Below are 13,457 nucleotides of genomic sequence, written 5' to 3' on the forward strand. Positions count from 1 at the left end.
GAAAATTAGCTTAACAAAAGTCAAAGGAAATACAGTGAATTTCATTTGATCCCTGTATAGCTCTGTACTTCATATGTCCATGTCCCAGGATCACAGTGGTAATTAACCCTGGAAACATGCCCTTTTTTTAACCATGAAGACTGAATTCTGTGATTCTGGTTCCACAGAATACAAACTCTGCATGGTACTTAACAGAAGCTTCCAAACGGGATCCCTAATAAATTTAAAATCAAGTGAAGGTAACAGAAAGATACATCTACATTAACAAAAACCTTCAGAAATGCTTATCCTAATGTTTCATGACCAATAAAGACAGAAAGAAAGCTTGTATATCTTCTCCTAGAAACAGTACCAATGGAGGGAAAGTCACCATGATCAAGAACACATGTTGATTAGGTTCAAATACGCTACTGGTTAGATTAAGCACAACAAGATCTGTAAGTAGAACTGGAATATAAAGTTCATTAGCTATGAATACTTTCTTTGGGAAGAAGGAACCCTCTCAATAGTCTACTCATATAACTCTAAGTGCCTAGACAAATGGCCAAAGTCCCTATTCCATCACTTTTAGTATTACAGGTACTTCCCACTCTACTTTGCTTTTACTATTTCTCACTTCCAGAACAAGTGTTTTTACATAAGCAAACTCAGCACATGCAAAAACTATAGTTTTTTGTTAAAATCTAAGCAAATTTCCTATGACGTAAAAATTCTAACACAATTATTAAAACATCTCTTGCTTTCAACCCATAAAAGAAAAATAAAAAGGATCAAAGAAAACCTTTAAGGCTACTTTTAAACAGATCTCTTCGTGTGGCTCTGAGAAATATATATAGCCCTTAAGTATTCATAAAGCAGAAATATTTCCTGGCTGATAAGTAATGAAGTAGAAGGTAAAACAAACTTATTATCATTCATTTGTATGGCTCTAACAGAAGATCCATTTGAGAGGGAGAAAAAAAAATTCTGAAGCAGTGAATTGCACTTCAGAAAGGCACAGGCGAGAGAGGAAAAATGACAGTTAATTTTTTCCTTTGGTCTTTAAAAACTTATCTCTTTTCTAAAGCTCTAAGGCCATATAAACCAAGGCTTCACCAATAGCTCCTCAAGTGACAATTTACCTAATCAGCATGGCAATCACAGGAAAGATTCCATGTTTACTGATTGCACTAATCAAAAATCACTTTTCAAATGCGGCTAATTGACAAGTTTACCAACTGAAATGAAGTGAAGTGACATACTGGGTTCTCTGGGTTGCAGAAATGAAATGCTTCATTCACATGGAATGCTCAAGACTGCACTTGACTCCAACAAGTTTTCAGTACCCGGGCCAATTACTCATCAGCCAAAAACTGACACATCAAAGACAAATCACAAACCAACAGTAAGAAACACCTACAGCAGATAGAGTTTGACCAAATGGTCTGTCTTGTTATTTTGCACCACATGAAGAAAACAGCTATGACAGTACGAACATTAAAAAAAATTAAATGGCTTATTAGATCTCCATTTTACTAAAACTATTTCTGATCAAATTTTACAGCTCAAGATTCTATAAAAAAGAAGGCTGATCTATCATTTATTATTTTTAAATATTTATTTATTTATTTATTTATTTATTTATTTATTTATTTATTGTGAGAGAGAGAGAGTGAGCACACCATGTGTGAGCTGGGGAGGGGCAGAGAGAGGGATAGGGAGAATGTCAAGCAGGTTCTGCGCTAACCACGACATGGGGCTCAATCCCACAAATCATGAGACCATGACCTGAGCCAAAATCAAGAGTCAGTCACTTAACCGACTGAGACACTCGAGGGCCCCGGGATTTCCTTTCTTGATAGTGGGCACCATTTCTCTGGGCTCATCATATTATCTGTGACCAATTTAATATCTTGCAGTGACCATTCTAGATTAGGACAATTATTATCAGGGAATAACTTGTGAAATGACATGGCTGCCTTCAAGGAAGTCTACTCTCAGAACCCCAAGCTTTTCTAGGTTCTCTTATAACCAAGGGCAATTAAAATTCATTTACTTATCCAAATCCTTCTAAAGCTTTTACAGTTCTGGCTTGATTCCCAATTTTCTCTCTCCAAACCCTCTCCTTTCTGCTGAGCAAGAATCAGACCATATTACTAACTACCAGCAGATGACTTCAATGTCTTCAGGTACTTCAACGTGCACAAAAATCAGACTCAGCATATTCTTCCGTATTCCTTTACCCTCCTGGATTTCCAAATTCTCATTAGTCACCCAGGTGTCCACAGTGCAAAAGTGAGCCTCATCTTCTCTCCCTCGTGTTAACATATTCAATTATCCAGCCCTTCAGTTGTTCCTCTCCTATCTTCTCCACTTTGAATCCACTTTGCCACAGATCAGTTCAGATCTTCATCATCCTTCCCTAACTAAAACAACCACCAAGTCTTTTCCATAACCAACAGAGCTGTGGTTTTAGAAAGGAGATGTAACTGTGCATTCTTCTACTTTAAAAAGAGCTTTAAGAAGCTCTTATACATGAACAGGAAATTTATTAAGGAAAAACTGGTTAGTAAAAATTAGGATCAAAGTACCAGTTTTAAAAATTATCCCTTAAAACAAAGATATATTATTCCTTGCTTATCAAATTAGCAAGGACTTTTAAAAAATGATAATACCTGGTATTGGTATATCATTACCAATGGTTAATGCCAAGTTGCTTTAACCACATAACAGAAGGAAAGACAAACAACATCATTACCATCTCAACATGGAGGAAAAGCATTTGATAAAATTCAATACCCACTAGAAACAAGAAACAGAAAAAAACTTATTCAATATTTCTTATCTAAAAGAAAAAAAACTACAGTAAACGTATTTGTTTATTTATTTTTTTTAAATTTATTTATTTTGAGAGAGAGAGAGAGAGAGAGAGAACAAGCAGGGTAGGGGGAGGGGGGGGAGAGAGAGAGAGAGAGAGAGAGAGAGAGACCGTCCAAGCAGGCTCCACACTGTAGTGCAGAGCCCAATGAGGGGCTCAATCCCCCAAACTGTGAGATCATGACCTAAGACAAAATCAAGAGTCAGACACAGCTGACTGATCCACCCAGGCACCCCAGCAAACATCACTATTTAATGGTGAAATATTACAAGTTTTCCCTTTAAGGCTAGGAATGAAACAAGGATGTCTACCATTACCCAATTACACCAGAGGTCCTAGACAGTGCAATAAAGCAAAAAAGACCAAAAGGCATGAAGATTAGAAAGTCAATAAACAAAACTGTCACCACTTACAGATCACATGATTATGTAGGCATAAAGTCCAGAATATACAAACTTTCAGAATAAATGATTTTAGTAAGGTTGTTGGATACGAAGTCAAATTCAAAAATCAACTACGTTTTGGGGTGCCTACATGGCTCAACTGGTTAAGTGTCTGACTTCAGCTCAGGTTATGATCTCATGGCTTGTGGGTTTGAGCCCCATGCCTGCTTCGGATTCTGTGTCTCCCTCTCCTCTGCCCTTCCCCTCCTCTCTCTCTCAAAAACAAATATACATTTAAAAATTTAAAAAAATTAAAAAACCAACTACATTTCTACATACAAGCAACTGGAAAATGACATTTAAAATATTACTTCTAAAAACACCAACACACATCAAACATCTATGAATATTTTTGTCCTCAATTTTTATTGTGATTTCAACACTTACAGAAAAGCTACAAGAATACAAAGAATTCCCACTGCTCTTCACCCAGAGTTCCCAAATGTTGGCATAAACCTATTCCTCACCTGATGCAAGTTAAAGTGAGAAGGAAAACTAACAGTGATAGTGGAAAACGGTATTCCCAATATAAAAATAATCTCATACCCAGAATATAAAAGAACTCCTAATAAAGCAAAAGGAACAGATTACCCAGTAGAAAAATGGACAAAAGGCTCAAACAGGCATATAACACACACACACACACACACAAATGTTCAAGGGTCAATAAATATGAAAAAAGCTCAACTATAGTAAGCATCAAGAAGATGCTAATTCAAATCTGAGTGGGAGACCACTACCCATCCAGTAGAATGGCTAAAAGTGAAAAGCCTAATAATACTTAGGGTTGATTAGAATGTGGAGTAACTGGATCTTCCCTGCACTGATAAAGGAATGCAAACTGGTACAAACTGAATGTAATTTGGGAAACTTATTCACTACAGGTGAATGTGTGCAGAACCCTGACCTTGCAATTCTACTACTAGTCCATACTAATCAGAGATGTTTATATTATGTGTACTGAGAAACGTAAGAATTTCACAGCAGTGCTACTCTAGCAGCCCCAAACTGACCGACCCAAACACAACCCCAACTGGAGAGGGAAATGGTGATGTAGTCACTGATGGAACAGTGTAAGCGATGAAATTTGCAGCAACAATATGGATAAATCTCAGAACAAAATGTCAAACAGAAGAGGGCAAATTTTTTAAAAGGTTAATGGAGTAAGAGTCCCATCATATAAAGTTAAAACAAACAAACAGATGAAACAAATCTATGACACCTATGTCAGGATAGTAATTACCTTTGATGGGCTAGAGTGGCACCTGGGAAAGCACATGATGGGGGTGGGGGGAAGGGTGGGCTTCTGGAGACTGGTCCCTGTCTACATTTTGTTTTGTTTTGTTGAGAGAGAGAGAGAGAGAGAGAGAGAGAGAGAGAGAGAGAGAGAGAGAGAGAGAGAACACATGTAGGGGAGGAGCAGAGGGTGGGAGGGAGAAAATCTCAAGTAGGATCCATATGCAGCACAGACCCCACACAGGGCTGGATCTCACAACTGTGAGATCAGGAGCTGAGCTGAAATCAAGAGTCAGGCACTCAATTAACCGAACCACCCAGGCACCCCTCTACTTCTTGACCAGGGTAGTGATTACATGAGTGTGTTCATTTCATAAAAATTAATCAAACTGTACACTTGTGACTCAGAACTTTATATGTTACATTTTAATAAAAAAAATATGTGAAAATACATGTATGATTATCCAATTTTCAAAAATTACACATAAGAAGAATATAATGAAAAAAATCACTGCTTTAAAATTGGCAGGATCATGGGATTATGGGAGTCTGTTTTATTATCTGCCACATTTTAATTAACAAGAACTACAGTTAAAATTCATTTAAAATGCCACTACAAATATGGAGGAAAAAACCAGCCTCTCCACCCTTGTAATCTGTCCCCATTATGCTCCTGGAATTTTGTACCAGTTATTCTAAGCTTAATACCACCTAACTTTTTGCTGTGTATTTCTAAGCCCAAATTCCCCACTGTAGGCTCAATTTAAGTAGCGTATTCTTCCTGATTTTTTTCCCATAAACGTTTTCATTCCTACCATTCCCATCCCCTTTGAAAAGATGTTAAGTATAGAGTTCCAGCACTAATCCTCAGGTAGCTCAATGTTACAAGTCACCACACAGAGAGGGCCACTTGTGTCTTGCTCTAAGTCAATCCCTACTTTATAAAACTTATTTCCCATTTTTAATGATGTAATTAAAATAGAGACTAACTGGAATAGATTCTAATTAAAGTCTCTAAGTATAAACAAATTAGATCTCATAAGAACTGTAACAATGGCAAATGAGGAGTTACTCAAAGTAGTAAAAAGGGAGAGGTGACCCCACTATTTGAAGTAAAATGCACAGATGCTGGTAAGAGGTAACTGTTCCTAAAGAAGGCAAACTAAGAACTATAAACTTGCAGGCCCCAAAAGACATGAAATTCTCTGCCTCTGGTGTGACCCTGATAAATAAAAGAACTTTCTGACTTCCTTCTTTCTCTTACTGTTGGAGAAGAATTCTGCAGACTGATAGGGGACCTGAGAATGAAGCACTCAGATTTATACAAACTGCACACTGAGTGAGTGATTTTCTGTGAAGGGAATCCATGTTTTGTTTACAGATTCTCATGTGGGCCTAGGATTCCCTAAAAGATCTAGGCAACATTTCCCAAAGTGTATATACCATGAGTGATACACACAATCAATTTCTGGGGGTCTGTGAACAAGCTTTTTGTCTTTACAGTTATGTATTTATTTTGACATTTTGACATATATTTGAAAAAAATACAACTAGCACATCAAACTCATGTCACACGGTATTGATATACAGTAAAACCTTGGATTGCGAGTAACTTGTTCTGCAACTGTTCTGCAAGACAAGCAAACATTTCCAATAAATTTTAACTTGATAAAATGAGTAGTTGATACGAGTAGTACGTGATGCTGAATGTCACATGATCACAACTGAGCAAATGGTTCTCGAAATTCACTTTGATATACAAAGTGCTTTGGATTACAAGCATGTTTCTGGAATGAATTATACTCGCAAACTAAGGTTTTACTGTAATTTATGTATTCAAAATAAATCAAGTTAAAAAAAAAAAAAAAAGACTTTAAAAGGTGTTAAGTAAGTAGCTGGGTGATTATGGTGGCAGCAAGCCCAGTGACTGGGCCTTAGGAAACATGAAATGGAAGGAAGCTGCATAATGGAGAACACATGCTTTTACCTTTGCTACTCAAACCTCTTTCCAAATCTCTCAAAGTTTACTAGACGCAACAACCTCAGGAATGCCACATAACCATCATCTTGAGAAATAACCTACGGAGATTATACTTGGCTCTAGCATTCTGTGTCTCAATTTTTTTCCCCACCTGGAAGCTGTGATACCATTATGGATAGAAGTGCATGGTGAAGAGCCATTAGATAAAAGGAACTGGCAAGGAATGTGTCAATAAACAGCTGGCTTTAACTGCGGAGGGGTGCCTAGGTGGCTGAGTCAGTTAAGCATCCGACTTATGCTCAGGTCATGATCTCAAGGTATGTGAGTTCAGTCCCCATCAAGCCCTGCATTGGGCTTAGTACTGACAACTTGGAGCCTGCTTTGGACTCTCTGTTTCCCTCTCTCTGCCCCTCTCCTGCTCCCAAATGAGCAAGCACATGCACTCTCTCTCTCTCAAAAATAAACATTAAAAAAAAACCAATAAGCTGGATGTGCTTTCAGCATTTACTAGTAAAATTTCAGGGCATAGATAGCTCTTTCAAAGGGACGAGACTCTTGTTGTATGTGGCATGGCTTGATAATATATATATGGAAATATACAGAAATGTTATTTGCTGAATCTTGGGGGGAAAGGAATTAAGTAAATTACTGCACCAAGCAGATCCCCACAAGACCCATTAAAAATATTCTGGGGGCGCCTGGGTGGCGCAGTCGGTTAAGCGTCCGACTTCTGCCAGGTCACGATCTCGCGGTCTGTGAGTTCGAGCCCCGCGTCAGGCTCTGGGCTGATGGCTCAGAACCTGGAGCCTGTTTCCGATTCTGTGTCTCCCTCTCTCTCTGCCCCCTCCCCCGTTCATGCTCTGTTTCTCTCTGTCCCAAAAATAAATAAACGTTGAAAAAATTAAAAAAAAAAAAATATTCTGTACCCCTTCTGTGTTCATTAAATAGAATAAAACCGCTGAACTCCATGGTTTTCATGGAGTCTAATAATGCTCCATTCAATGTCAAGCCACACAGCATACAGAGAAAGACAGAGAGAATACACTGAACACAGAGGGCTCTGAGAGAGACACCTTTAGAACCCATTTCTTCCTGGATACTAGATTAGGAAAATCTGGGTGGGCTTTAGGTTAAAATATGGGTTTATAATTAGCATGCAAACAGTGGTAGGCACATATCATAAATACTTCGCAACAATCTTCACATTAATCTGGTATTTCTTTGACAACTCCAAGATTGATTTTTTTTTTTACTTAAAAAAAATTTTTTTTAATGTTTATTTTTGAAGGAGAGAGAGACCCCGAGTGTGAGCTGGGGAGGAGCAGAGAGAGAGCAAGACACAGAATCCAAGGCAACTTTAGGCTCTGAGCTGTCAGCACAGAGCCCAATGCAGGGTTTTATCTCATGAACCGTGAGATCATAACCTGAGCAGAAGTTGGACGCTTAACCACCTGAGCCACCCAGGTGCGCCCCCCCACTTTTTTTTAAACATTTTTTTAAATGTTTATTTATTTTTGAGAGAGAGAGACAGAGACAGAGAGAGAGACAGAGAGAGAGAGAGAGAGAGCACGCACATGGGACAGTGGCAGAGAAAGAGGGAGACAGAGAATCCCAAGGAGGCTCCATCCGTGCTGTCAGCGCAGACCCTGATCTGGGCTTGAACTCCTGAACCCATGAGATCATGACCTGAGCCGAAACCAAGAGTCGGGTGCTCAACCACTTAACCAACTGAACCACCCAGGCACCCCTACAACTTCGGTTGAAAAAGATTTCTTACAGCAGCTCCCTCTATTTTTGTTAATTAATTTTCATGAAATATTTCAAGCATTCAGAAAGAAACAAATGAATGACACTTAGATTTAACAAATGTTAGCATCTTGCTACAGTCAAATCCCCCTGCTGCCATGCTGCCATTGTTTGGTTGGGTAGCAACCAGACAACTAGGAATGACCTTACAAAGAAAATGGTTTTGAGAACCTGGTACATGACTTCTACTTTCTTGGTAAACGAACACAACCATGGAACTCAAAAATAACAATATGACGGGGCGCCTGGGTGGTGCAGTCGGTTAAGCGTCCGACTTCAGCCAGGTCACGATCTCGCGGTCTGTGAGTTCGAGCCCCGCGTCGGGCTCTGGGCTGATGGCTCAGAGCCTGGAGCCTGTTTCCGATTCTGTGTCTCCCTCTCTCTCTGCCCCTCCCCCGTTCATGCTCTGTCTCTCTCTGTCCCAAAAATGAATAAACGTTGGAAAAAAAAAAACAATATGGGAATACAGTTTAAAATTAATACAGAATCTATGAAAAGTCTAACCTTTAACTCTTTCTTCCCTCTGTCCACTGCAATTCAAATGCGATGTAACTATTTTCAATGGGTAACATTTCCGGACCACTTCTGTGCACAAAACTGGTTACCAGGGGTTAGGGAAAGGCCAAGATTTTCACAGAACCAGAGTTAAAGGAGTATTACTACCTAAAGCAATGCCTGGCTTTATCCTAAGGAATCCTGAGATACAATATGCATCGTGAGAAAAGGATACTGTCATCTTTCAATCGATTAAGAGGTTGCAATTCCATATGTAGCATCTGATTTAACTGCCCCAATACTTGTATTAATGAAGTAAGTAGCCAATCTCTCCACATATTTCTTTCTGCATACGTTCACTCTAGTAGAGTTACAGATGAAAATAAGAAATCCAGTTCATATTATTCAATTAGCTATACACCGCCAAGATAAAAGTATCTTCAAAATTTAAATGAAGCATTCTCTTACAGTTCTCCTAAATTATGTTTTGTTTTTTTTTTTTTTTTCCCAACGTTTATTTATTTTTGGGACAGAGAGAGACAGAGCATGAACGGGGGAGGGGCAGAGAGAGAGGGAGACACAGAATCGGAAACAGGCTCCAGGCTCCGAGCCATCAGCCCAGAGCCTGACGCGGGGCTCGAACTCACGGACCACGAGATCGTGACCTGGCTGAAGTCGGACGCTTAACCGACTGCGCCACCCAGGCGCCCCCTAAATTATGTTTTTTAAGTCCACTATCTCTGCCCTGATAAATCTTTTTAGCAATGAGATTAGGTTGGTTTACCTTTGTTGTAATATTTAACTTAGCATGTAAAATAATCAACTAATAAAAACTTACTTGACATGAGTTTTGGAATCTGGGCTTGTCCTCTCAACAGTGGCCTGTATAAGTTTCCCTGATAGGTCGCAGGTGGTGGTGCAGCATTGCCGTAAACGCCAGCCCCTGAGCCCCTTGGCATAACATGGCTGTAAAAGGACCCCACCAACCAGAAAACAAATTATAGATCTAGCCACCACATCATAGCTGACACAAATTAAATAAATGCTAGTAGTGGTCTCTTTACTACTAGATGTGATTAAGAGAACACAACCTTAAAAGATTTATAATTAAAGTTCAAAACAGTACCACGGATAGTAATGGTGACAGAATATGTTCATTTGCCACACCAAGATTCTTAATTGGTAATTATTTAGGTATTTATTAATTACTTAATTACTAATTACTAAATTAATATATTAATTACTTCATGCAAAAAGTTAGTCTACTTTTCTTTTTTGTATCATATTTCAGTTTTGTCCTTAAGGACCCATGCTGTTGCTATCACTGTATACATTGCTGCTCTGTATCTTGCTATTTTCGATTATATCAAACATTACCCTATAGTTGTCATAGTCTGCAAAATTATAATATGTACACCTACAGAATACCATGGTGACATCTTCTAGTTTACTAAACCATTCCTCTCATTGGGTATTACTATTATTGATAACAATTCATTAGAGATTAACTATAAAGGCATATAAGGCATATAAGGCATATACTTATATGCCTTAAGTATAAAGGCATATAACTTTATACTTCTCTAAAATTATTTTCTCAGGACAAATTCCAAGGAGTAGGAATTTGGATCAAAGTTAAGAGTTATTGTATTGATCATGTATCATACTACATACTTGTTATGTATTACGCATTACATATATGGTAATATATTGAGTAACACTTTAAACAGATTCTGCCGCATATTAATTCAGCTAAAACTTTCTTGAGGGTAAAGAAAATGTTTTATTCCTTTGAAATAACTGTCAGAAAGACAGCAAAACCTCTTAAGGGAAAATAACAGAATTCTCAAGCAATACATAAAGCATAATACATATACCAAAGAAACGGAAGTGAATTTTAAAAAATGAAGAAAAGCATAAAAGCATCAAAGTCATTAAAATATTTGCCAACTAGGCTTAAGTATTTATGACATAAACATTGACCTAATGCCTGTGAATGATTCCAAAACAGCAAAATATACAAAGGATAGCAACCTACCACTCACCCCAAAGTCCTGAATGCAGCCTGATCTAGATGGACAGGCCGCCGGTCCCGACTGAAGCCAAGCTGGGGCTTCCACTGCCGTCCATTGCTGGACTTTTCCCAGTCACTTGGTTTCAGTACTGGTGCTGGTTTTCTGACCATTTGAAAATACAATATTCAGTACTGGGATAAACATTGTTCATACAAAATAAAACTAGATAGTTTATATTTAATAGCCACATCGCTGTTACCTTGCTCCTGGAAGCATTACAGCTTTAAAAATGTAGTCTTCAGCAAACTGTGGGTCTTTAAAATTAATACTAGAAGAGAGCAAAACACAATTTAGTGATTTTAATATTACCTTGGCTTAACTATTTTAAACTGAGGTACTTTTCATGTTTAAAAAAAGAGTAATTAAAATTCCAAAGTCTTCTCCAAAAATTCTTTTAACTGATAGTTTCATCAAATGGCTGAATATCTCCTTCCCCAAACTAATCGCTAGTACACAGCCTTCATGTAATTTTCTGTGTGGGAAGAGCCATGCTCTCACTAACTGTGGGTGACCACAGACAAAGGACAGACCCTGCCTCAACTCTCGAGAAATACCAACAGGATACTGGAGATAGATGGAAGAGGTTTGCAACAACAAAAAATTTCAAAAAACGCCTTTCATTCTGTTTAGTGTAGGACGAAGACTTTCCCTCTAGCATCTTAGGGAAGATTAGCTCTTGTCACAAAAATAAGATGCAAATGCCACCAGAAACACTTGCAAACTCAGAAAGTGAACACAAATAATCTACGGAGAAAAAAACATTAAATTTCCCAGTTGAAACCCTGTATCATGCTCTATTAGGATGTTTCTCTTCCTTCAGGAATGGTCACACTTTGAAAACTACAGAGTGACTTATTTTATAAGTCTGTACTCTTGGACTGTGAATATAAGCTTAATCAAGCTTCCTTTCTGGTGGGGTGAGTGTGTCCCAAAGCCTGGTAAGTACACAAGTTTTCCTTTTGACACAGCAGTTAAGACTCTGGAGACATACAAGGTTTATACCTAAGGATATTCACAACATTAGTATTCATGTTGAAAAACTACAACCGAAACGTATGAGTAATAGCGGAGTGGTTAAAGAAACTAAGGTTCTCCCTAAAAACGGAATCCTCAATTGACATTACAAAAAATTTAGTAAGAGAATACCCACTGACATGGGGAAAATACATATACAACAGACTAGACATATATTCACCAGAAAGTTATCAGTGATGTTCACTGTATTATCATCGCCTTTCCTTCTCTGTGTTTTTTTAGTATTTCCAAAATTCCTCCATGACTGCAATCAGTTGAAAAAGGTTTTATTCAAAAAGGTTTTATTGAACTGGTTGACATTTGAGACAGCTAACTTTTTTTTTCTTCAAATACTGCCACTTTATATTATTAGGGTCTATTTTCGTTGCACTGGGATTTAACTGTATATTTTAAGTACAGAAAAATAACTTCATTTATAATAAAAATGCGGAGTTCAAGAGCAGCTGAACAATACTTCATTTACTCAATCCATTCCTCTTACAACTCACTCTTCACTGGCAACCACCTTTATCTCAAATGTTCTCTACTGGGCAAGGTAACTTAGGGCAGTGTTACAGGTTTAAGAGGGTGGCAGAGAAAATGGTAGTTAAGTACAGGAGTTCATTAGGGCCTTCTAGGTAAAAAGTAAAGACAGAAAATAGGTAATAAAGCAACACTTGCAACTAAAGTGTCTCAAAGCAGGTATCTTTGTGTCAGCAGGGCTTTTCGGCAGTTTACCAAATAAGCTTTAAGAGTTCCCACAGCACACGTGGTCTCAGAGTAGTGTGGGGGCACAAATGGCGGCCAGGGAGCAACCCTGCTTCCCCTTCTGTTAAAGGAAATAAGAAATGTTTAATAATATTTTCATAAGGAATAAAAGTGGAAAAGGCAACAACAGGTGCAGAAAAGATGCTGAGTCAAAGTATCTGTATGCACATGCCTTCCATACATGTCTTTGTGTGGGATCAAACATGTGTGTATGGAGAAGAGGGAAGAGCATTCTTTCACAGGGGACCAAGGAAAACATCATCCAAGAGGCCTTGGTATAAGGTGGGACAGGACTGGTTACCAAATGAGAGAGGAAATAAATGTAACCAAGATGTGGAAAGGGGTCCCAGGACCAAGGAATAGCTCAGTTGAATTGGAACAGCAGCTGTATGAAAGTGATCTGAGTGATTACATCCTCAATTCTCCCAAGAAAGATTCATAACTAGTTCCATTCTAAAGGAGCAGGACGACACAAACCAACTTGTTACACGCAATGAATGCTTTAAGTTCTCAAGCCTTAACTCCCAGGTGGAATCTCAGTTGGAAAGAGCTAGACTGGAGCAAAAAAGTTTGTGAACAGAAGTGGGCAGGAAGACAGGCTGCCTGAACTGGGTTAATGTCCTCAGGAGGCTGTACTGAACACAACATGAAGCTGCTTCAGGCAGTGAGGGAGTAAATATAATCAAGGAGGCAATTCAAACAGAACCTCCTGGCAACAGTGTGTCAGAGAGCAGAGGGAGAGAACCAAAAGGTCTTCAACATAGTCTAGGCAAGGGCCTTCA

At 38.5% G+C, this 13,457-nt stretch overlaps 1 protein-coding gene across 2 annotated transcripts in view; it reads right to left on the reverse strand.

Moving 5' to 3' along the window:
• Positions 1-13,457, reverse strand: part of XRN2 (5'-3' exoribonuclease 2) — a 78,669-nt gene that overhangs the window by 9,842 nt on the left and 55,370 nt on the right. For both annotated transcript variants that reach the window (XM_086701560.1, XM_086701559.1), the window contains 3 exons: positions 11,093-11,161; positions 10,864-10,995; positions 9,657-9,784 (listed from right to left, as the gene is read on the reverse strand). In XM_086701560.1, coding sequence (XP_086557686.1) covers positions 9,657-9,784; positions 10,864-10,995; positions 11,093-11,161 — 329 coding nt within the window. The remainder of the gene's footprint in view (positions 1-9,656; positions 9,785-10,863; positions 10,996-11,092; positions 11,162-13,457) is intronic.

This window comes from Puma concolor, chromosome A3 (assembly GCF_028749965.1).
Source record: "Puma concolor isolate L17-30 chromosome A3, mPumCon1.1.hap2, whole genome shotgun sequence".
NCBI lineage: Eukaryota > Metazoa > Chordata > Mammalia > Carnivora > Felidae > Puma > Puma concolor.